Genomic DNA, 24,469 nt, shown 5'->3' with positions numbered 1-24,469 from the left:
CTACTAATGAAAGTGTACAATTTAGACTTGTTATTTTTATTTGTAATATGGCCTCTTATGTTGTCAGCTTCTTTGTGTAGTTTTCCTGCTTCTGAACAGATTAGTGACTAAATATTCTCCCTGCTTTCCCTCATGCCTCACAGTAGTACTGTTCTCTTTCCCACTCATTGTCCATTATTTGTTGTTCTCTCATACTTTTCTTTCACTGATAAATACCTTGTTTTCTCTTCTTACGTGTTTTATTTTCTCCATGATGCTTGTTCTCTTGTTAGAAAGTTGAAACTTCTTTTGGATGTTCAGAGATACTGGACAGCCCTGAGCAGCAAGATTAAAATGTCTTCCTGGTTGGACAGAAGCAGATCATTATGAACAGAGCAGGTTATGGCCTGTGTTTCAAGTTCCTTTCATGAGAGCTACTTCTGTCATGCTGGAAAGGGCCTGGTGTTAGAGAAGAGTGGTTAGATCTCAAGAAGTCCACCATAACTTCTCCATTCCATCAGAGCTATCCCTAGTGGAAAGGCAAGGGAAATGAAGGATTGGGTAGCTTTCTCCACCTCTTGCTCTTTTTCTAAGTTATCACCATAATGGTGTTCTGTTAGTTGAGTGCTGCCCACCCGTGTTAGGTAATTAATGCTATAAAACATCTTCTTAATGTGACTTTTTTTTTCTGACATTACTCTGGCTTACATATGTCTGCAATGCTGTGATTCTAAGATCAAAACTTGTGGTTTGATGTCTTGTGTATGTGGGAATTGCTAAATCTCTTCATGCCAAAAGCAGTACTGTAAGTGTTGTGTCAGTGTATTTTCCTGTTTGGAGGGTCCTTCCTAGAGTCTCATGCTGCTGAATTTCAAAAGGACCTCGATGAAGTGGCAGGGTTGGAAGTCTAGCCTGCTGCTTCAGATTTTGTAAGACAAAACTGGATTTATCCCTGCTGTACACACAGAAGAACAAAATGTATAAATATTGTACTACCAAAATGGTTTGTTCATTCATCAGTGTCTATAGGAAGCACCTTCTTCTTTGTTTCCTTTGAGGACCAGAGTCAGATACTGTGTTTTTCCTTCTCTTGCTGGAATGAAGATTATAGGACAAAGTTGGTATTCCAGGTGGGCCTATAGCCTCGTACAGTAAAGACAGGTCTCTTCTGATCATATCACTCACTCACTCACCAACTTTATTTCATGTTGCTTTTTATTTTTTTTTAACGTCTGATAACAACTTGCACTTTAATTTGATAATTTTCAAAAAGGACTCAAGGTTCAGTTCAAGTCTACCACTTTTTTCTGACTGATGTGGTAGTTATTTCTGATTGCTGCTTCAAGAAATGGAAATTTAAAGCAGTTATTAAGTAGTGCAAGGATCAATTTAAATTGTCTTTTATATTCTAAAACATTTTGGGGGAAGTAGGTCTGTGGGCACAATCTCCTCTCCAAAGAATCGAAAGCTGCAGTATACTGCAGTATTGCCATAGAACTTGGGAGTATTTGATGCTGTTGTTGGTTGTGAACAAAAATGTTTTTTTTCCTTTGCTGAAGCTGGTGGTCATTCAACAGAAAGCTAGACAAGCATGAACAAACATGTTGGGTAGTGTTTATTTTAACATAACAATTTTTACATGGCCATTCTGTTATTTGTGACCAGACTTCCACACAAGTCCAGAAATGGGAATAGAGCCAATAAATGCCAAATTCCAGTTTAATTTCTAGACCCCTCAGTGGTTATTTTATTTAGTTTTTATCTTAAATGTTTTCCACTTAAGCTGCATTTCTGTTCCCTGTCTAGTGAATTTAATTTACCTCACAGTAATTGCTTTTCATGGTTTCCCAAGTGTCTGTAGGTCATAGGTTAAAAATCACTTCCCTGAAAAAGCATTTCATCCCACTTGTATGTGCTTAGAGTACCTTTACTGTGTTCTCTTTTCCTGGGGTTAGGTGGAAATCAGTAAAGCATTCTTGATTTGATCTTTTTTTTTTTTTTTTTTTTGTCTTCCATGATATATCTTTGTGTGAGAATTTTGTGTGCTTTTACTCTCCGTATAGAAATATCTCGATTGGACTTTCTCATGGTACCAAGGGATGGCTGCATTCCCCTTTGTCCCCAACAATGAGGAGGAAGAAGAGGAGGAAGAGGAAGAATTAACTGGAACAGAGAAATCTCAGAATAAAAAACTAAAAGATGAAAACAAGCCAGATCCAGATGTGGCCCGATATGATGTTGTAAAGGTAAGCACAGAGCTAGGTCTCAAATCTTCTTAGGAAAACAGTCTCTGCATGGTAGCTAGGCATGCTGTTGAAATGTGTTCCCTTCTGTGTATGCTACTAATGTTCCAAACAAAACTGTTTTTTTAAACCTGCTGAAAGATTGCATGCAGACATGATTTTCAAGCTCATTTACTTGAGCTAAAAGTGAAATGGCTGTAGCCACAATTGAAGTGTCTATATGTACTGTTGTAAAGTTAAGCAGGAGCATTGCAGATGGGTAGATCTGAATTAGATAGATTTGTACAACAACATTCCCTTTCGTGTTTGACATAGGGTGGCTACTTATCGTTTCCCCAGTATTTTTTTCATGTTTGCCTCTCTCAGAAAAAAAAAAAAAAAGTTGTAACATTTAGAAGGAATTCTACATATATTTAAACCCAATCCCACATCCCTAATATGAGATCTAACAATATTAATCTGTCATCTCAAACCCAATCCTGGGGGAGCTGATGCAATTCTCTTGCCTGCAGCAGTTGCTAGTGTCTGTGATCACATCACTTAATCCGTGTGCTTTAGCCTGTATCCGAATGGCACTTGCTTATAAACTCACTGGGCAATTGAATTACTGTACTTGGGCATCTGGTCTCAGTTAGTGACTTCATGATTTCAGATCTGTTCTACTATGTTACGCTGTTTAAAAGGCTTAATAAAAGAGGTGTAGATAACGATGAGGTTAGTTTGTCATTCTGGAAACAGTTACATGGTGCAGCATAAAATATATTAACTTCTCCCAAGTGGCCTGAACTCAGAAGAGATTTGGGATCAAATTCTGCCCTGTTCCAGCTGTTGTGAAATCCATTTCACATCTGCTAATTGTTACAACCCAATTACCCCACATGTTGGAAAAATAATATTGAAACTAGCAGCTGAATTCATTCAAGCCTAGAACCACAACCTTGCCTGACTGCAACTCTTTTTAAAAAATATCAGTTCTATGAACTCAGGTGGTATGCCTTTTCCTGGAACTAGGAATGCATAACAATGTCACTTATACTGAAGATTTGTTTCCTAGCACAGTCACTGATCATGGCCTTCTGCTCTGTGAACCATACAAAATCACATCATCTATCTGCATCTTTCTCTTCCTACTGCAAAATAGGAATTGGTGTCTGTTTTCTGCTTCTTTCAGCTTTCTCTGATGTAACAGAGACTATCAGCACTAAAGACAGAATACTGCATTAGATGGAGGTGGTGGCTAGCAAAAATGAATCAAAGAGCAAGAAAACCCTTTTCAGCCACATTATGTTTTTGTACTCCTTTATAGGGGAGGTACTCACTGTTACTTGCAGTCTCATACTCTGGAAAACAGAAGTATCCAAAAACCCTGCTGGTGGTCTTATTCAGTCCAAAAGTTCTCCCTGTTGCCCCACTGGTGATTTTGATACTTTCTGCAGAAGATTTAATTTAGTCTGCTTTTCCCTTCCAGCAACCGTTCAGTGAGCTTCTCCGCTGTTCAGAGAGCTACCATTAGGAGTATAACAGATATTTAATTTCTTTCCCTTTTAGGGACTTTTGAAGACACGGATCCAGCACCGCCTGAGGTACATTCTTGAGGTGGTACGACCTGTTCCAACAGTAGTCCTGGATATCCTGCACATCCTTACCCATATAGCGAGGCATTCCTCTGAAGCATGCAGCCAGGTAAATTTCCCATTGTACAGGAGTTCCGGAATGGTAAGGAAAGGTTTAAAAAAGGGAAAAAAGCACACAAAGCTATGGCAAGGAGTTAGACAAACCTTGGTGTTCTGTATGTCTTGCTGCTGGAATTGTATTTCTTTAGTTGTTTGTGTTGCTTGTTATTTCTCTGCAGCTGCTTGACTGTCCTCGGTTGATTGACACCATTGTCAGGGAATTTATCCCTACTCAGTGGGATCCTCATGTGGCTGAACCGGGGTGTTTACTCACCAGTCTCCATGGAGTTGCTTGCTCCGCTGCTATGAAGTTCATCAGAGTATTGGCATCTGGAGGCAGAAATGCAACAGCTAGGCTGGTGAGTGATTCTTACAAGAGCTTTTCTGATGGCAGCTGCTGTTGTTCTCTGTGCCTTGCTTCTTAAGTAAAGATAGACAATTCATTGGAGGTGACTGAGCTGAAGGTCTTGATTCAGGCCTGATGAATACATGTGAAACTGGGAGAGATTGTGTCAGGATTCCTGTTGCAGTCCCACTCTGTGGTAAAGAGAAGCAGTAGGGCCACTAAGTTGGTTAGGGAATTGAAGCATCTGATATACAGGGAACAGCTGAGAGCGCTGTAATTGTTTAGGATTGGCAAGAAAAAGTTCAGGTTGTAGTATGTTTTGTCATTGTGTGTGATGTTTTACATGGGAGGGACCGAGGAAAACAGAGCAAAACTCTTACCCTTTCAGTGGATATACTGATGAGTAGCAATGGGCACAAGTTGAAATAAGGGCATTCCAGATACACATAAGATTTTTTTTCTACCGTGGAGGTGGTCAAACACTTGAATGAGTTGCCCAGAGAGGCTGTGGACTTCCTATCCTTGAAGAAATTCAAAACTCTACTGGACCCAGCTCTGAACAACCTTCTCAAGCTGACTCTGCTCTAAGCAGGGAGGACTGGACTAGGCAATTGACAGAAGCTCTTTCTGACCAACAACTAATCTGTGGCTCTATGAGCCTATGAATATACACTTGCCTATGGTTAAAGCACAGCGTAGCTCTTAACAGCACCATCTCTGCTCCTTTGGATTTGTTCTGCCAGTTGCAGGCAAACCTTAGAAATCTTGGAAGACAGAGTGTGAGCTGGAATAAAGAAGCTGAAATAATCATTGTGAAGAAGGTGCATGTGTATGTTTGGAAGGAGTTGCTGACAGTGTTGCAATAATGCTATCTTCTGTTACGTGCCAGTAGAGGAGCTGTCTCAAGCTTGTATCTACTTTTTTGTTCTGTGTAGTGCAGCTGTGCAAAACCAAATAGCACAGCTGAGTGATGCTGATTGATAGCAGATGCTTAGAGCACACGTTGGCACATAGTGCTCTGTCCTCTCCCGTGTCCTGGCAGTTTAGGACTTCATAAGCCAGAGATCTAATTTGTATCCTTGTCTTTTACGGCCCTGGTTGAACTTTTCCTGCCATGAATTTCTCTTAATAACTCTGAGGTAATTTATCAGTATTTCCAACCCCTCTTAGCTACTTCTGGATGGGTTTTCCACTTCAGAGATAATTGTGTTCACTCATATAGGTCATCACACTAGTGCTATAAATACACAAGATCTACCCAGAGCAGCACACATTACAGAGCAATGAGCACCTCTTAGGGTTGTTAGTTCAGTATTTTTAATAGCATCTAATAAATTACCATACAGGAAATTGCTAGCATCAGCACGAGAGTACTAATTTGTGCTACAAGATATATAGAATAATATGCTGATAACAGATAGTGGGATATTTAAGGGCTGCAGGTGGTGGTAGGAACATAATAGAAAATCTCTAAATTTTACTCTTCCGTGCTTTGTGTACTCCAGCTGTTTCAAGGTATGCAAAAAATGTTTACAAGGATCCTACTACTCAGGCTTTGGTTCTGTTGTGCTCCTATATGTCTCACTGCATGCACTTGAACATGGGAATTGAAGGTAATCAAAACCCAAATCAATACTGTCAATGTAGGAATTTATTTTACCGAGCAACAAAATTCTTCCATCTTCCTCCTCTGAAAGTAAATATAACTTTGCCCTCTGTTCTGTAGGAGGGGTGTCAAAATTCATAGTTTGATTCATCAGCTCCTTTGCTTTCCTACTGGTGTGCAGTGATTTCCCTACAAGATGGCTCTAAAGCATTTGAATTTTAAATTATCTATAATATGTCATTGTGTTGTGAAAAAGACATTGTCAACTCATTTGTTTAGACAGAGCACACACAAGCTTTTGTATGTGTGGGAGAAGGAAAGAGAAGCTCTTTTTTATGGTTAAGCAAAAATACCCAGTTGTTGGGGAGGATAAAAATTATTTCTAGAGAACTTCAGATGAGTCACATCATGTTTAATTCAGTACTAAAATAACCTGAGAACATTTTCAAGGCACCAAAATTCCATAATTGTATAAAAGTAATAGGCAGGAAGGTACCCTTTTCATGAAATAAACAGAATCATAGAAAGATTCAGGTTGTACGACCTCTGAAAGCCATTAAGTGTGACCTTCTAAGAAAAATGTAAGCATCTATTCAGTATTTTTGTATACAGTGTCTTCATAAGATAAATCTCTGTGTAACCTTGACTAATAGAGTTCTGCTTATGACTAGTTAAAGAAGGATAATTATATATTTTAAAAGTCAATTGAAAGCTGCAGAGAGCATCTAAAACAAGAGTGTGTGTGGGCTAGACAAACCTCCGCCAGGAGTGATTTAAGTGTGCTTGATCTGTGTAAGGAACAGATTAGGTAATACCTAGACATCCCTCCCAGGAATACTTCTATCTTAATAGCCATTAACCATTTGTTGATTCTTTGTAATACGCTCCCTAAGATTACAGATGCTAAAGACAGATTTGAACAGCGTGAAGGGAGCTTAGAATAGTTCAATGCACCAACAAAGCTACAGGTTTCACTGCAGCTTAATGAGTGTCATGATGCATGGGAGTGAAGCCTCTTATTCCTTTGTCATTTTTGTTCTTTTTCCTGTTTTTTATTTGTTTTCAGCTTAACAAGTTTGAAATGAAGAGCCGATTAATTCGATTTATAGCTGAAGATCCACAGGATCTGCTTCTGCCAAAGGAAGAAGCCATCAGGCTAAGCACTGAAGCCTTCCGGCTGTGGGCTGTGGCTGCTGGCTATGGTCAGGCCTGTGATATCTACAGGTACAGTCCAAAGCTGGAGGAATGGGAACAGTGGGGTGGAGTCACAAAAGGAAATGGACATCCTGTTCCAGAGGGAGTGAATTTGGGATCTCTAGGATCACTTGCTCCTTCCTTCAAGGGAGTTTTACCTCCCTTTCTTTGGTCTCCTGCAGTAAAACTCAATTTCTAAAGCTATTCATACTATTTTCTTATCTTTTTCTTTCTCTCCCTTATCTCCCACATTTAATCATAGGTAATCTCTTACTTCTCTGTACTGTGGGAGGGCACCTGAACTTTTTAGGACTACATCTTTTTTGCCCTGGCAGGCATGAATAATCTGTGTTTGCATAACATCAAGACACAGTGAGTGCAGCACACCCAGCATTGAATCTGATGAGCTAAGGGCAATGTGAGCAGCAGTCACCAGCATGCATGCTAAGTGAAGCAGACTAATGCCAGCAAACTGCAGTCTGCGTTGACTCTCAGTTCAGTATAAAATTAAAGTTCTTGTACTTGACCTTCAAGGTCTGCACTGAGGTAAGTCTGACCTATCTCAAGCATTGAATCTTCTTCATGTAATTACACTGACTTGAAACCACAGATAAGCCTGTGGAGTCACCCTGAAGAGGAGTAAAGAGGAGGCCAGGAGTAAGTGTCAGAAGGGAGGTTCTGTCTTTGCAACAGCATTTTATGTTCTCCAGCCCCGTCATCTGTCTTGGCTAATAGAAAAAAAAAAAAGTATATAATTTTTAACGTGGTAAATAATGCTGAGGAAAGAGAAGCAGCAGAAGATTCCTTAAATTTGCATGATTATAACCAAAGACACTGTGAGCATTTGAGAACTAGAGAAACAAGAATAAAATAACATTTTTCAAGAGTTGCTCACAATGCTTGGAGGCAGGGTAGGTTCCATTCAGTCGAGTTGGGAATGACAGAAGTCCTTCTCTGTCACCTTTTTCCCATGTCTGTTTATTTTTATTATGTTGGTGGTGTTTGTTCTCATCATCTCATTTTAGCAATCCTTATAAACTTGTGATGGGAGGGTGCATAGAAGATAGAGCCGGGAGCTTCCTATGGCATGCAAAGAAAGTTCAAGAAGCAATGGGCACAAATTGAAATACAAGGAATTTTATTTCTCAGTAGGAAAAAGTTTTCTTATACTTTTAAGGTGTTCACACTGGAACAGATTGCTCAAAAACATTGTGGATTCTGCATCCTTGAAAATACTCAAAACCCAGCTACGCATGTTCCTAGGCAAACTTGCTTGAACAGGGAGTTTGACTGCAGATGATCTGTAGATCTCCATTCCAATATCATTTATTCTGTGATTCTTCCTAGGGATCTCTACCCTGTGCTGGTGAGGATACTTCAGTCCCTGCCTGAATTGCTCAGCTCTTGCTGTGAGAAGAACCCAGTGCGTGAGTTGTCTGTCCAGCGAGCTACAGCAGTGATTACTCTGCTGATGCACGTGACACAAACAGCAGGCTGCACGGTGGAGCTGCAGGCCAAGCTGAGCAGGTAGCCCCTCTGTCACAAGTGCCGTTTGTCTGAGCAGTTGGTGTCCCGTATTACTTCTCTTTGGTTAGGAGACCTGGCTGTTCCCTTCTGTTTCTTTGTTTTGGGAGTGGTGTATCGTCCCACGTGTGAATCCCGTCATGCCAGAGTGTGTTCCCTTTGACGTGAGGTCAGAAGGGGGTATCTAGATTGGTAGACAGCTGGATGCCTGCTAGCCTGAGGAGAGGGAGGAGTAAAGATGTGCATTTAGCAGTGGGTTACAAGGGTGGTGTTAGCAAAATGCACTGCTGAATTGAGCTAGGAAACTCCTATAACTTAACCTTTGGGAAAAAGAAAAACCTCTGAGGTTTGGAGGAGAGAACCTCTCTGCAGAGACCTAGGTGGGTCAGAATAGAGAGAAGTTGGCAGTGGATTTGGTTTTGGTATATGTCACAGCAGAAGTTGCTGAAGACACAAGTACATTTTCTGGTCCAAAGCAAGAAACGCTGGACTATTTTAACCAAAGCTGGATACTGGGGTAACATGTCCAGTAAATCTAGAGCATAATTTAAGGACAAAATATTACAGATGAAGAAACTTTTGCTATAGTTAGTAGATTCTTCATTTGACCTTTCTGCCTAGAGTGGTTTGGTTTGGTCTGCGGGAATGTGCAAATACGTTTTTCCCCTAGTGGTTGTCATTAGGCTTCTGTTTTTTGGGCTACATGGAACTGGAAATCTTACTATGATGTTTTGATCAAATAATTTATGATTTATGATCAAATGATGTTTTGGAGAGAATTGTTTTTTGAGAGATTTTCACTATCCTGTCATTATTCTGTTGTGTTTCAGCAATAGTTCAGAAGGTAGTGATCAGATTCCGCCTCCTCCAGTAGCATGGAATCAAGTGTCAGGCTTACACCCTTTCATTGAAACCGGTCTGAAAAAAATCCTGCAGGAGATATCCCAGACAGAAACTTGGCAAACTCTCCAGCCTCTGACCACAACTTATATGATCTACCTGGGAGTTTATTACAGGGCTTGCAGCCAACAGGTAAGGCCTGAAATATATAGGCTGTCTTTTAATCTCACCGGCATCAGTTTGTATATTGCCACTAAAAACCTAAAAAAAAGAAAGAAAGGCATTGAAGAACATTAAATGAGGACTGGATTTTGTTTACCACACCTCATATCTAGAGTGGGTGGCATTTAGGGTCAAACGAATTTGCTGATCCTTCAGATTAACAATGCAAAATATCACTGTTGTCATTTCTTCCTTTGGGCTTGGAGTCTCAATCAAAGTATGTGGTCATACTCTGACTGTTTAGATTTACTGCAGAAAACCATAGCATACAGCAAATATGACCTAATACAGTTTGGCAGTCCTTTCTTTCTGTGGGCTAAATTAAGCTGAATGTTTTTGCATTTGTTATGGTCTGAGAGCTTACATGTGGACAGTTACTGCAATAACCTGGTTGGAAGATTGAGCGCTGAGGATCATACCGTATGAACTTTGGATAAGAGGCAATAAAGATAAATTTATTTGCTGCCCCACTGACATTCTAAGTCAAATTTTGTAACCCAGTCACTGTATATGACCATCTTCTAAACTGAGTTTTCTGAAGGTTATACATCAGTGTGTTGTTTTATGCTTATCTTAAAGCTATCTCAAAGATTCATGTTCTGAAGATAAGTGCAAGTTTTTTCTTTACTGCCCAACTGATGTGCACAGGTTCTGACCTGGGAGAGCTGTCTTCAAGGTGTGGGGATAATTTAATGCCCATAGTTATCCAGACATCTGCAACTCTTCTGAAATTTGCCCCAAACAATTGAATTTGCTTGCCATGGCTGGCGTGGAAACTGCTAGGATCTTTAAAAGCTATCTTCAATGCCCCAAAGGTCATTCGCACCTTTCACCTGCTGTCGTTAGGTTATGAGTGTTAGGGAACCAGGATGACTATTTAAAGAGATTAGTATTCCTTTTTAACCTTAATAGATATACCAGAAGAGTCGATGCCTAAATAATTCTTAGATCTTTGAACTATACCATAAGAATTTTTATTTCCATTAAAAAAAAAAATGTAATCATCCATCTGTGTTTAGCTGGTCTGATTTGAAAAATCAAACATGCTACATACAATTTATTTTTATTTTTAATGGGCTAGGGAAAAAAAATCAACCTGTATGGTAACTAGACTCGTGAATATTGGGACCTCAGAATATTTTTGTTAGACTACCAAGAACTGAGGTTAACATTTTCATTTAGGTTTTTCTGACTGGTTTCTGGAGGGAGTTTTCACCTAGGGAAAATCAGATTTTGTTATGGAAATTAGTATCTCTGTATCCTAAAGCAGCATACTAATGAAGGGAAAGTAGAGTAAAAAATTGCCAGCAAGTTCCTTCAACCTGGAATATTGCTTACTAGGGTCGGAAGAATTCGTATGGTTCTCTAAAAGCCACAGATCCTCCCCTATGCAGTGTTCATCCACAGCCATGTCTTGATGGGTAGGTCAAATGTACTTTATACAGTTGATTTTTTTTCAAGACCCTCATGATGCCACTCTGCTTTCTCAAGGTAGTTCTGATCACCTTCGTGTTTTCTTCAAGTTAAATGGGAAGATCAGCACATAGATAGTATGGGGAGGGTGGGGTTAGCCACTTAGGGCAAGTTTTCATTTAGGAAATCTCACTCCCTTACTTCCAGCTAAATAAGAATTCTCTATGATGCATTTAATACTTGAGTACTGAGGACACCTTGAGGTGCCAGCTCTCGGCTTCCACACCTTGAGTGGTGAGGCCAGCTCTAACCTGTAGCAGTACCAGTATGTAGATGATAACTTGTCTCAAAGAGGTAATTAACAAAAGAAAGAGAAGTTAAATCAGCCTGTCTTTTTCTGCTTTCTCCTGTTTTCCCATGTTTTATGCAGCCATCAGTCAATCCAATTGACTGCTTAGAAGAACTGGAACGTTTGACGTCTGAGGTGCTACAGCCCCTTCTCAGCCAGCCAGCCATACACAGCATGTGGGATTTACTCAGGTAAAATCATTCCATTGCTAAGAAACAGTTGCCTGAAGCTAAGGGAGTCTCATTGCTATACTATGTAAGGGAGCCCTTTGTACTGTGTGGTCAGGAATGGACAAAGCTCAGTGGTTCAGGGACTGAGAATCCACTTACAGCAAAGAAATTCTCTAACGTTGGCCTAGAATATATAAAAGCACAGTTCTGCTTCAAATACTTCCCCCCCTCCCATTTATTTACCCTGTACCTAAGTGCCCTGTGTGCCCAACTGACAGTTGGGTGAATTAGAGTGTAGTAGGGCTGTGTCTACTACACCCTGCTCTGTCCTCTCTGCTCATACCAAAAAGCAGGATGGCTACAGAGGTTCTCTAGTTCTTCCTTGCTTACTGGCACTGCTGCAGTGCCTGCATCTCTACCCTTCATGTAGCTGTGTTTTATATTAATTCCAAATCAATGGTAGTCACTCTTGGCTTTGATTCTTCTTTGGTTTCCCTGATTTAAAAACAACAAGAAAATAACATCAGTTTGAGTCCCTCTTATGTTGGTGGGGGAGTACATGTGCAGTTCACACACTCTATATGATGCTTCTTTTATAAAATAATTCAAGCTCCTGCAGAGTTCCACAGGGGACTTGAAAGCCCCTGCAGGAAAGTGAAAGGCCAGATGACAAACTGTCCTTTCAGACATTTGGGTAACGTGACTTTTCTCGTGGGCTCTGGGGACTCTTGAGCGCTGCAGATATTCTGTCTTTCTGCTGTAGAGGGAGCCTTGCTACCAGCCTGTGAATCAATCCTTTGAGGAGGGGGAACCTGAAAGGTTCCACTTGTAGCCAGGGAAACATCTAGTTGCTTCTAACAATGTCTGATGTGAGGGGCACTTGAAATTTTTGGTTTTAAGTGGCATTTGAATGGTCACCAAACTGTCTGGCCCATGTTCTTTCATGATTGAAAAATCGGAAGCTTCTAGCACCAAAGAGTCCAACACAAGGGGCAGCATTTTTGCAATGTCAGTTTTAGATATAAGATGGCTTTTTGGCTTTGCCTGACGGTTTATTTTTGAATGTCCCAAATGTGTAGGCAGCCTTATTAGTCTGGCTTACGTCCTTGTGGGGAAATGTGTATTTTATATATATATTTTATATATACACACACACACACACACACACATATATATAAGCATATATATATTTATAAATTTATATATTTATAAATTTGTATTTCATATTTTATAAATTTATATTTTATTTAATTTATAAATTTATATATATATATATATATATTTCTTTTTAAACCAAGGGTCCAATGCTTTCAAATGTTTGAAATCAGAGATGTATCAGTGTATCAATATTTCTGTACATCATGTACTATTCAACTGAAGATAAGAATTAAAGATGTGTGCTTTTGATCTGATCTCTCTCTCGTTCTTTGTTCACACAGGCCATGTTCTGCTTTGTGCAATCCTCTGTCCTGTTCCCCGGGACCTGAATCTGTGTTGAGCATCATATCTTTGAGCTGTACTGGAGGCAAACCTCCTTTGAACCTAGTTGGTTCCAAGTCCCCTTTCCCCTTCCTCACTGCCCTCCTGTTTCTCATCAATAGCATCACTCACATTCATAAAGGGCTGATCAGCAAGGTGAGAATAGACTTCTTGGCTATAAATTCTGTGTGAATGGTAGTATACTTGGGAGGGAGGTTAGTGTTTGTGTATTCCCAGGCTTAAGAATGATGTTACTAAGATGATTAAAATAGAATTGTTGTATATTTTTAATTTAAAAGTATTAAAGTACTATAGAGAGAAATACCCCCATTTTCAGAATGGGTGAAACAAGCCTCTGAAAAATATCCTGCCTTTGAACTCAAATATCCAATTGACACTGGGAAGCTGGGATTATAAAGTGAGTGTCAAATGACAAGGAGGCTTAAAGGATGGATTTATGAAGAATATTTAGAAGGGTTTAGCAACTGTTGTTTGGCTAAACAAAATAATTGAGCCTCAGAGGAGGGAAAAGAGGTGGTTGAAGGATATAGAACAAAGGAAAATGGGATAAAAATAAATGAGAGGATGAAAGCTACAGTGGCTGGAAAGGTTTCTTCCCACTTCTTGTTGCCCTGAGTTGTTAGAATAAGAGTGAGTCATGGAAGAGTGCTAACTCTGAAGAGGAAAGGCAGCATCCTAGGGAGATGGAGTACCTAGCATAAGCTTTCTCAGAGCTTTCCTCTGTGATCTTATGTTTAATTAGCTGATCAGTTACTAATAGCAGTATATTGCTAGGTGAGAGAAAAACCTTTTAAGTTGCTGACTTAAAGTCAGCGGTTAAGGTTCCTGGCTTACAAAGCAAAATGGAAAATGTAGGCAGTAACTATTGGTTACCTGAGGTCAGGGGTGGTCATGATGGATGCAGGTGAGCCCCAAGGCAGAAAGGTGGTTATCAGCCCATTTCTAAATGTCTCTCTTGCAGTAGCCAACAGGAGTTCTTATGGGAGAAAGCAAGGGGGGGTAGGCTTCAGAGAGGACTGTTTTACTTTCCTCCATGCATGGACTGTATTAGTAGTGTCTGTCTCTGCTTCTGATTCCGTTATAGTACAGCTCTGTGCTGAGCTTTGGAGGCCTGAAGGATTATCTGCACCAAAGCTGGCAGACTGGACCTCCCTCTGTAACTCCCTCATCTGCGTGGATGCTGCGCCATGAATATCATCTGCAGTACTTTGTGTTGGCGTTGGCTAAGAGAATGGTATTCTCCTGGTCCTTTCATTTCTTTCACCCCAGGAATTGACTTCACCTCGGTTTCTGTAACTCAGTGTGTCAGACTGGCAACTGGCCTTTACATCACAGTTCTTTCACATAGCTGGCTTAGGTGTGGTGACTCTTCTGCTGTCTTGACTGTTCTGCCCCATTAGCAAAGAGCATCTTCACTTTACAGTTGCTGATGTGGGGATTTAGATCCAAAACACTTTGGATGGCAAAATTAAATTTTTGGCTGTCCTTGGGCTAAAGGGAGAACAACTTCTTTAACAGCACACTTGAAAACTGTGTCTGCCTTTCTAGGGCAGTAAGGGGAAGCAGAAAAATGTCCATATGAATGCTGATGGTGCTCATGGTGCCTCAGTTTCTAATTTTCCAGCTGCCTCAGCTGCCCCCATCCTTGTTGATTGCCCTGATGACAAATGCTACAGTGTTTTTACCTGGTGTTTTGTTTCCATACAGGTGGGCACTTGTCCAGATTACAGGCAACATGCCTCGCTCCATCACTGTGTCGCCCTGGCATTGCTAAGCCGTCTGTTACCAGGGAGCGAGCATCTGGCTTACGAAGTCCTACTGGATCTTGCCTTTAATCCAGAGTTTCTTCCGTAAGCTTTGCATTTTTTGTCCTTCTTTCTGTAATCTGGTACGTGGGAAGATTTGGGAAAGATTAAAAAAGCAGAGGTTGGCACTGGCATTTGGTTATAATTTTTTGCCTTTAATAGGGCTTGTATTCAAACTGTAGATACTCATTGACATATTCTTGAGAATATGACTTGACTTGAGTCATGGAGCTTTCCAGTCAGACCAACAGCATGGCTGCAGATTTCTTTCCAGCGTAGCCATGCAGAGAAATATGAACACTTTCTTTTGATCTCCTCTGTGGCCAGAGTCCTGTGATTCATGGTAGAATTGATTTTCAGTAAGGTCCAGCATCTACTGTGCTGAGAGTAGTGAGCATACAAAACGCATTGCAACCTGACCTACTCTGAAAAGCTCACTAAGTCTTTCTCTAACCCTTACTATACAATTCCTTACATAAACTTTTGCTGATTTGACAATGATGAAGTACTTGTACTGGAAGAAATCTGAGTATCTCAAATATAAAGCCTTCATGTCTAACCAAGATGGCAGCAGTTTTGGTTCATCCCAGTCACTTTGAAACTTGCCGTGGTGTATCCATATAGGAGGTTGGACAAATACACTGCAAAGAGATACCATACTTCTCCAGAAAAGTTGCCTTTCAAAAGGAAAGCTTTTTTAAATTGTATTTTCTTGCAAATATCTGCTATAGAGGCACTGTTTTGCAAGAATTTGACAAGTAATCAGAGACAATGGTCAGTCTCTGATCTGAAATCATGGCAAATGGGTTTGACAGCACCCCTCCTTCCATTTCAATTTACCAGTCTGTATAGTTGCAACTGCAAGCAGCAAAGCTACTGTAGTGAGAATTGTCTTACTGATTCATCCTCCAAACCAGAATGCTGACATTGTGCAGAGATTTTTAATGCAATACCTTCATGTTTCTAGCTCCAGATATAGTTCTGGGAATTTCCTGTAGATATCAAGGTAGCTGATGCTTTACAGGCACACAGTATTATTATAACTGAATGCTGCAGAAAGTTTTGCAACTGCTGTGTGTACTACTAATCTCCCTGATCCAGGGAGATCATAGAGATGAATTTTTGTGTTGCTCATTTTTTGGCAGTTGGCATGTGTGGTGTTTTTTGTTTGTTTAATTTTAACTGATGTTTATTTCTGTCTTACAGTGAAGGGAAAACTGGAGGGCCAGAAGCAGCTGACTTTTTTGATATCCTGCATCTGGGTACCAGTGCCAAACTGGCACAGCCTGGCTCTGCAGCAGCAGCATCTTCAAAGCCTACACGTGGTGCCCTGCTGAAAGAATCATACCAGAATCTGCCTGTCATCCGCTCCTGCTACCTCTCTCATTTTGTTCACTTGCAGCCTGCCCTTGTGCATTCCCAAGCATCCTACGAAGGACAGAATTACCTCATCCAGTCAATGCTGCTTCCTGAAGTCAAAGGGCCCATCCTTCCTTCAGACTGGCCTTTCTTTCCACTTATCAGCCTCTACAACAAAGTGACTAATGCGGAGACGCGGGGGGCTGTGCTGAACTCTCTCCCACTTGATCTAGTCAACACTGTGACCTGGAACCTTCAGTGGGTCTTGTTGCTGGAAACCTGGCGTGCTAAAACCCTTCAGAGCATCCCTACTGCTGCCAAACTTGCACGACTTATGTGTGTCTTCCTCACAGGTGGTGACCTCTTTCTAGAAGCACCGATCCACTGCTACACAGCTGCCCTTCTCTCTATCTACTGCCAGCCCAAGGCGCTAGACTCCCTAAACTTGGATGCTCCACTCCCTGGTTTGGCTTCCTTCCATGATCTCTATATAAGTTTGCTGGAACAGTTTGAAGGCGTCTCCTTTGGAGATCCACTCTTTGGAGTCTTTGTTCTTCTACCTCTGCAGAAGCGTTTCAATGTTCATCTGCGTCTCTCTGTTTTTGGGGAGCACACAAGCATCCTGCGGGCACTGGGAGTGCCGCTCCAGCAGGTAATCCTGGCTTAGTAGTTACCTGTCACTGCACGTTTCTGAGATACTGGGCTCTTGCGTGTTTCTTCAACCTTGATTTGGGCATCCTCCCAGCACTTCCTCTTCTTCCTCATCCCTCAGCATCCGGTAGAATAGTAATGCTTTCTGTCCTGTGCTCTGCTTGGTCTAGTGATTGAGAAGCTCCTCATTTGTGGCCTCTATGTATGAAGGGCTATTCTGCACCCAATGTTCTTCTGACATACATTACCTTTCCCTTAAGTCTGGTGAGAGCCTTCTCCTGTGCAGTGCATGGGCAAACACTTGTTTTTTCCTCTCATACTGTGTTTCCACAATTGGTTATACTGGAGTTGTGCTTTACTGGGTCACTCACTGAGAAAGTTTGACCTGCCAAGTGCAGGACTGCACTTCTTTTGAATGAGCAGAGCATAAGGCATGGAATTTCTCTTTAAATTCTATGTCTCTTGCAAAATAATAGTTGACACCTGATTTTGCCTAAAGTTTGTTAATACAAAAACAATGTTTCAAAAAAAAAAAAATCAAGCAACTGTGAACCAGCAGTTTACATGAGATCAATGCTTTGCATCACTTGTTTGCGATACCTTTGTTCTGGATATAGTAGCCCTGCAGCCAGCTTTTCTATATCATTATGGCCAGATGAGCCTTTTGTTTCTTAAGCCGAGTAAGCCAAGATACTCTGGCTTGCTTCTTATTATAAAGCTCTCTTGTTGCTTGAAAACAAATTGTGCATTGGAAAATCTGAGCAAAATCATTTGGGGGGGAGGTGTGTTTTCCCTTTCTTTTGTCTTAATGTAAGTTAAATATACCCTAGCGGGCAGGGCAGTAAAAATTTTAGTAGTACAGTCTTCGTAGCCAAAGACTGAAGTTTGGCATAGATGCTATGTTGTCACTGCAGACTTATTGAGTGTAGTCAATGATTGTCTTCAAGTCTTGCAAAGAAGATGCTTCAAAGTGAAATACATAACGCTGGTTCTAGAAAACGTCTGTAAAAACGGAGAAGAACAAAATTTGGATTTCTGGAGAACAGAGAAGCAAACAGAACAAAGTTGTTATTAAAAGCTTTTATGACCTGTTTTTCAAAGCTAGAAGGTGAAGTCAAAATGCTGGAAACTTCATTTAATAGCAATGGTAACTCTGGCATAAATACCTGCTTTCCTTTTCTCACTAAATGCATAGGTCAGTGTAAGCCTCTCTGATGCATTAGCAGGAGATGCTGCTGAAAGCACTTTGTCTCCTCACTTTGAAACACCTCTTCTTACCTGTGCCCAAAAGCAACTATAGTCACTTGACCAGTAAAACGCTTCTTCATAAAGATGAAGAGGTCTTGAGGGCACTTTGACAAAGGCACATCACATTAGTCAGTGTGGGTGGCAACAGTTCTGCTCCAACTGGGAGCTGTGCCACTGAGATGCATTGTGGTACACGGGAGTGTGCACCAAAACAACTGGGGAAGGGGACACTAAAATCCTGAACTTCCCCTCACTACTTAGATCCCGACACACAAAGTAATGTTGCTTTTGGGTGATTTTCTTGCAGTTTCCCGTGCCTCTTGAGCGATACACTTCCCCTCCTGAGGATAACCTGAACCTCCTGCGACTCTACTTCCGAACGCTGGTCACTGGCTCACTGCGCCACACCTGGTGCCCTGTTCTTTATGTGGTGGCTGTGGCTCACGTGAACAGCTTTATTTTCTCCCAAGACAGTACAACACAGGTAGGTAATGAATGGCAGAGCCTCAGGGCTGGAAGCTTTGGGTTTTGCACCTGCTCTTCCCAAGAGTCCATTGTGGCTTGTTGGTGAATCACTGACCCAGAGCTTGAAAACAAAGATTGTAAGCACATGTTGAGGACTGTGCAGCTATTTGAGGTCTGAAAGTTGGAATCCACATAGGAGAGAGCAGATGATAGCCATTATTCATTATAAAATAAGAAACTTGTACTAATGGCAGCCAATCCTGTATAAACCTTTAAAGTCAGGAACTGCGGGCTATTGTACAGAAGGAAAGAATGAAGCACAAATGATGGAGCTGATTAGCTCCATAGCCTGTAATAGACTTAGCCTCTGTTCGGGCAATCTTAAGGTGTCATAGAATCATAGAAGGGTTTGGTTAGGAAGGGACCTTAAAGATCATCCAGTTCCAAACCCCCTGCCGTGGGCAGGGAAGCCCCAGCCAACGTGGCCTTGAACACTTCAAGGGATGGGGCACCCTGCTTCAGTGCCTCACCACCTTCTGAGTGAAGAATTTGTTCCTTATATCTAATCTATATCTACCCTCTATCAGTTTAAAGCCATTACCACTTATTCTATCAATACATGTCAGATGGGCTTCAGGTCAGGGGAAGGAGGAAAAGGAGCAGGATCCAAGTGATTGCCACCTCAAGGCTTTTCTGATGGAACAAGCTGCTCTTTGGACCATCATCATAATAAGCAGAGCATCCTTCTAGAGTGCTGCATGGCCTGTGGGCAAAGCTAGTGTTGTACCGTATTAATTTAAGTATGTGTTTTGTTCTTAGGAGGCTGATGCTGCACGGAAAAGCATGTTGCGAAAGACTTGGCTCTTGGTGGATGAGGTAGGGTCCGTAAGGATCAGCGTGTGGTACTGGGGCTTGAGTTTTTCAGGTGTGGTACTCTTACAGACTTAAATTTGTGTTTGAAGTCTGAAATTTGCTTTTGTCTACATTGCTAACTTGAGAATGAGAGATTTGCAGAAGGATTTTAACATGCAGTGGCTATATGGAGTATTATGCAGTTCTTGTTATAATTGAACTCAGTGCACTGCAACACAGATGAATCTCCTGTACTGTATTTCTGAGCCTCTTGCTAGAGCAGTATTTTATCTGGATAGTGAGGGGTGGTTGTAGCACAGCTGTGAACAGGCAGCCAGCAGGGACCTCCCTTAACTCTTAGTTGGATGCTTTCCTCACAAAAGAACAAAACAAATGTGAGGTGTCTGCTTTTCTGCTTTCCGTCCTGCCTTATCATAACAGATCTTGCCAAAGTCTATCACTTCTGTAACAGAGCTGAGTCGTTTGGCCCTTTATGTTTCGTGTCTAGGGTAAATTCTTAGTTCCCTCTCAAAACCCCATTTTGGCATCTGGCAAGAGATCATTGAGAGGGGTTGTTGAGGAGACAGTGGACTTGTGTTCAGAAGTGGAAAACTCATGCAAATCAAGAGAGTTTCTTGGAAGAAACTCACCTTTTACAGCTCTTCTATTGAAGATGATGCAGTTAAATATGTTGGGCATGGTGGAGTTGTATTGTCTGGCAGGTTGCTATCTTGTGTTGGAGATAGGAATGATTAGATTCTTACTTTTAAGACATGCTTAATGATTGCAATTTCTTTCTTCAGACCCTGAAAAAGCACCTTCTCTACTACAGACTGCTGAATGCCGAGAGCCCTTTGGGATTTGACCTTTATGAGCAACTCCCTCCCATGCGACTGAAGTACCTGCAAACGGTGATACAGAAAGAAAACAAGGAGAACACACCAGTGCTAGTCTCATAGCAAAACACTTGTGGAAGAGGAGGGCTCAAGAGAAGAATAGAAGAGCTCAGTTTATGCTTCACTGATGAGACTACGTACAACTTAAACAGTTACAGTGTCTTGCTTGGACACTCTCAGCAAAGTGAAGCACTGGTAGAATGCTCCCAGCCCTGCAGTACAATGCAAACCTCAAGATATGTCAATGTGTGTGTGGCCTCTCCATTATGAATGCCTGGGCATTTTCCCACATTCTCTTTCAGGTTGTTCTACTTCTTCCTGGAGGAGGTAAAAATGTGTCTAAGAGGCACTGGACTGTTGAATAAATTGAAAGAACTGAAAAAGCCATTTTGTTCATTCAGGCTGGAGATTGTAAATTCTCATGACGATGTCTGTCTTCCCCAGATCTTTCCCTTGTTTTTCTTTTAACGTGAGTTTTGAACAGTCCCTTTCCCCTACTGTCCCTGCAAATAAAATGACAGTGCTGCAGGGAAGAAGCTGATCCTGTAAACTTTTTTTTTTTTTTTTTTCTTTTCACATACGGTTTTTCCATATATAGGATCATATTCTGACCAGTCACAGATGTATGGAGCCGGATCTCTAAGAAACAATAGCTCCTAATGCAGTTGACATCTTACCTTGTCTGTCTTTTGGATAGTATCTAAACTGCTTTATTTTCTCCCTTATTTGTTTACATATATAACAAGATAAGAAATAATTTATTTGCAGTGAGAATGCTTGTCAGAAACTTCTCCCCCTTAGAGAAAAAAAACGTATCTGCTTGTTTAAGTAGAACATGTATTGATTGTCTTCTGAGAAGAAGGGAATGTAATTTAAATTTTCAAGTAGTATTCCAAAGTTTAGACCTCATTTTAAAAATCTCTTATTTGATTCCCACTTCTACATCCAAATTCTATTTTGCAGCTGCCAACACATGAGCTACAAACGTAGTGTCCTAAAGTGTTCATCACAAATGCCAGGTCAAGCCCAGCATTTACCCTAAGTGTAGTCTCACTGAAGTGGATGTTTAATTTGTATCCAATAGTTTTTGTAGAACTACAGTCAGTCTGACAGACTTCTGTTTCAATATTTTTTATGAATAAAACTTGATAAAGTTATTTATTTTGCTTTGTTCTTATGAACAAATACCTCTGGGAGGTGCAGGGTGATGCCTAGCCTAGAGACATAAGACCCTTTCTACCTTGCAGAAAGTTTTCTAAGTCTACCAGCACCCCCTAAGTTTCCAGAAGATACTGTCTCACCTTTTTTGTCCTCTTACTTCAGATAGGACATAGGTGGAACTGATGTTTCATTTTGATCTTTCTTTTTATTTTTTCCTATTGCAATTTTTGATCTGCAGCTGGGGAAAACTACAAAAGCAGAAAGTGGTCAACAGTCATTTTCCTTGTTGCTAATTATTTTAAAAGTACTTGATGAAAGTAAAAGTTTAATCAAAGGTATTCAAGTTTCTATTCTGTCTAGATGGTGAGAGTCCCAGCAGTTGTCTTTCAAGAACAATGAATGCATGGTAAAAGTTAAGAACTCCTAGCTGGCCATTTAAGAACTGCCTTCATCAAGGACTTCAACTTTTGCTTTTATGACCTACAAAAATCTCTTGTGTAATACAAAATTGAGTTTTTAAATGTATACAGAGTGTAAATAAATGTTTTGATAACTAGTGTATTTTTTTTTTTAACAATGAGAATGCTCTCTATTTAAATCTTTCTTGTCTTTGCATAGTTCTATGTGGAATTTATCAATACATTGGGAATGCCACATGCTGTGAGGTATGGTGGGCCAGTAACACAGGGTATCAAATGCTGTGTATACATGGCAAAGGTGCAGGGTGAGTATTGTGTGACTTGTGCCACAGCTGGGAATGCAGTAAAAAAACCTATCCACAGACGATATCTGTAGGTGGTAAGAGAGGAGGTAAATTTCATTTGTTTTGTGAAATCTGGGAAGGAAAGGATCAGGCTTTTGTCTCTTTCTGAAAAGCCCCCTTTGTTCCCAGATGCTTCTCAAGCAATTAATATATGCCCAGAATATACTTCCATCTTCTGGGATGGAGTTCTGCTGCAAGCAGCAGGAACAGAGGGAAAAAAAGGATCCCAAACAATTCTGTAGGCCATACTTGTGTGCAGAAATTTTACACATGTTGTGCATCAGCTGTAAGCTCTCAAAACTTTGGCTGTGACTGAGACAGTACAGCAGTCCCAACCTTGAGATTTAGAAGGCTCTGGGCAACCTTGTTCCAGATTTCTCTGCAGAACACTAGAGGGCATTGCTTTATCTAGTTTAAAAGCAAACTTTCTCAGCTGCGATGCAATTGAGGGAAAAAAAAAAAAAAACAAACAAACAGAACTATAACAACAACAACAAAAAAACCCTTAAACCTAGTTTGGATTTTCTGCCTCTTTTTTTATTATTATTATTGAATATACTTTTGGAGGAAACATGGAGAATTCACTAAGTTTTACTTGATGTGTTGCTAAGAGTTATTCCTAGAAGAAACAGTTGATGTGTGACCCTTCTACCCTGTGAGTGATTTGAATTTGCTAGGTTGGGATCTGCATTTGGTGGTGTGTGTGGCCCATTTGTGCTGAACAAGAGCAGGTCCCAAAGGAGATACAAGCACCTTGGCAGCTGGCTCTACTCCACACAGGGGTAGGACTAAGTGGTGCAGGACAAAATAAAGAGGCAAGGAAGAAACCAAAATGGGACTAAAACCCCACTGTAAGAAGGCTACACTTGGTACCTTTACAACAGTAATATACACATGAAGCTTTGTGTGATTAATGCAGTTGCATCCCACTGTATTTATTGACTACTTCAGTTTGATGGGGGAATGTAAAAATCCATTTCTTGGCTAATACCTTCTGTCTGGCTACTTCATATCAGGTAAACCCTGAACACCTTTTACTGACAAAGTCATGGACAGACAGAAGCCGTAAGGTGCAGATGTATAAATACACAACAGATCAGACACGTTTCTGGTGTCAGACAGCAGCAAGGCAGCTTTTGCTCTTTCCTACTTGTACAACATTCTCCTTGCAGATCGCTGCAATGAAGTGATGCCTCCAGCTTGTAATCAAATTGGGGAGCAAAACATGTTTTCTTTTTGCTTACAGAAGCTCTCCGTTCACAGCGACAGTCCTCTGATTTTTCTTGTACAAATAACTTTATGACAATTTACCAGCCTTTGCCCTAGTTTTCAAAAACTTTTATTTTTCCTTTGAAGGGAGAACCCACAGTGGAGACATCCCTTCAGCAAGCCCTGACTCCGAGCAGGTGTTTTGTGCAGGTTGTGAACAAACAAAGGACATTTTAGACCAAGCGACACCTGGCCCACATTTAGATAAAATTATTTTCTGCTGGAGTGTTATCAGCAGATTCTGGTGACACCTGTGGCTCCAGAGACCAGAACAGCATCTTTTATTTTGCCCGTGAGCCCTGATAACCTCTGTGCCCACTTGAAACTCCTTCACAGGCCCCCTGTGGAGCAGCCAGCCCAGGAGGGCTGAGGGGGCTGTGCGGAATTTTCTAGAACTCCCTGAGGGGTGCCAGCTGCGCTGAGGGGAGCTGAGGGGAGGCAGCTGTGGCCGGGGCAGGTGACTGAAGGGGGGCACCTGGGCATGGCCCAGCAGCCCTCAGTGAGCTGTGGAAGGATCAGCGGCGGCCGTAGGAGGAAAGCAACAAGTTTCTTCAATTTTTATCCATTTTCTGTCATGTAAAGCGGCTGATGGGCTGTGGAGACTATAAACCAGGTCAGGAGTGCTGTAAATGTGCATTGTGTGGGTTGGTGTGTGCCTGCTGGGCAAGAAGGAGGCTAGCTGTGCCTTCTCACAGGGGCTGTGGGGGCTTTTGTCCTGCTGAGGTGATAAATGTGTTTTTGGGCTACCTGAGGTTGCCTGTACCCCTCAGGGGAAGGAGGAGAGGGAGGGCCTCGCTTCAGGGTGGTTTGTGAGGGGAGTGTGCGGAGGGGGCTCTGGCAGGCCCTGGGATCCTCTGGCATGAGAAGCCTGGTCCTAGCAGCTGTGGGGCATGGTGAACAGGTGAACATGGCATGTGGCTCAGCTTTTGGTTGCATTGTTC

General features: G+C 41.3%; 1 protein-coding gene across 2 annotated transcripts in view; it reads left to right on the top strand.

Annotated features, from left to right (window-relative positions):
• RPAP1 (RNA polymerase II associated protein 1) overlaps positions 1 to 22,024 on the top strand; it is a 41,554-nt gene extending 19,530 nt beyond the window's left edge. Inside the window, exons 12-25 of one of the 2 annotated variants that reach the window (XM_032189034.1) lie at positions 2,043 to 2,225; positions 3,771 to 3,905; positions 4,075 to 4,254; positions 6,914 to 7,071; positions 8,389 to 8,568; positions 9,396 to 9,597; positions 11,471 to 11,580; positions 12,999 to 13,194; positions 14,144 to 14,293; positions 14,767 to 14,909; positions 16,071 to 16,875; positions 18,430 to 18,606; positions 19,407 to 19,463; positions 20,243 to 22,024. In XM_032189034.1, coding sequence (XP_032044925.1) covers positions 2,043 to 2,225; positions 3,771 to 3,905; positions 4,075 to 4,254; positions 6,914 to 7,071; positions 8,389 to 8,568; positions 9,396 to 9,597; positions 11,471 to 11,580; positions 12,999 to 13,194; positions 14,144 to 14,293; positions 14,767 to 14,909; positions 16,071 to 16,875; positions 18,430 to 18,606; positions 19,407 to 19,463; positions 20,243 to 20,398 — 2,832 coding nt within the window. In that variant the 3' untranslated portion in view covers positions 20,399 to 22,024. The remainder of the gene's footprint in view (positions 1 to 2,042; positions 2,226 to 3,770; positions 3,906 to 4,074; positions 4,255 to 6,913; positions 7,072 to 8,388; positions 8,569 to 9,395; positions 9,598 to 11,470; positions 11,581 to 12,998; positions 13,195 to 14,143; positions 14,294 to 14,766; positions 14,910 to 16,070; positions 16,876 to 18,429; positions 18,607 to 19,406; positions 19,464 to 20,242) is intronic. The other variant, XM_032189035.1, reaches the window with a different exon arrangement.
• The last annotated feature ends 2,445 nt before the right edge of the window (positions 22,025 to 24,469 follow it).

The sequence above is a fragment of the Aythya fuligula genome, chromosome 5 (assembly GCF_009819795.1).
Source record: "Aythya fuligula isolate bAytFul2 chromosome 5, bAytFul2.pri, whole genome shotgun sequence".
NCBI classification, from domain to species: Eukaryota; Metazoa; Chordata; class Aves; order Anseriformes; family Anatidae; genus Aythya; species Aythya fuligula.
The sequence above is the reverse complement of the archived record's forward strand: the minus strand, read 5'-3'. Positions and strand labels throughout refer to the sequence as shown.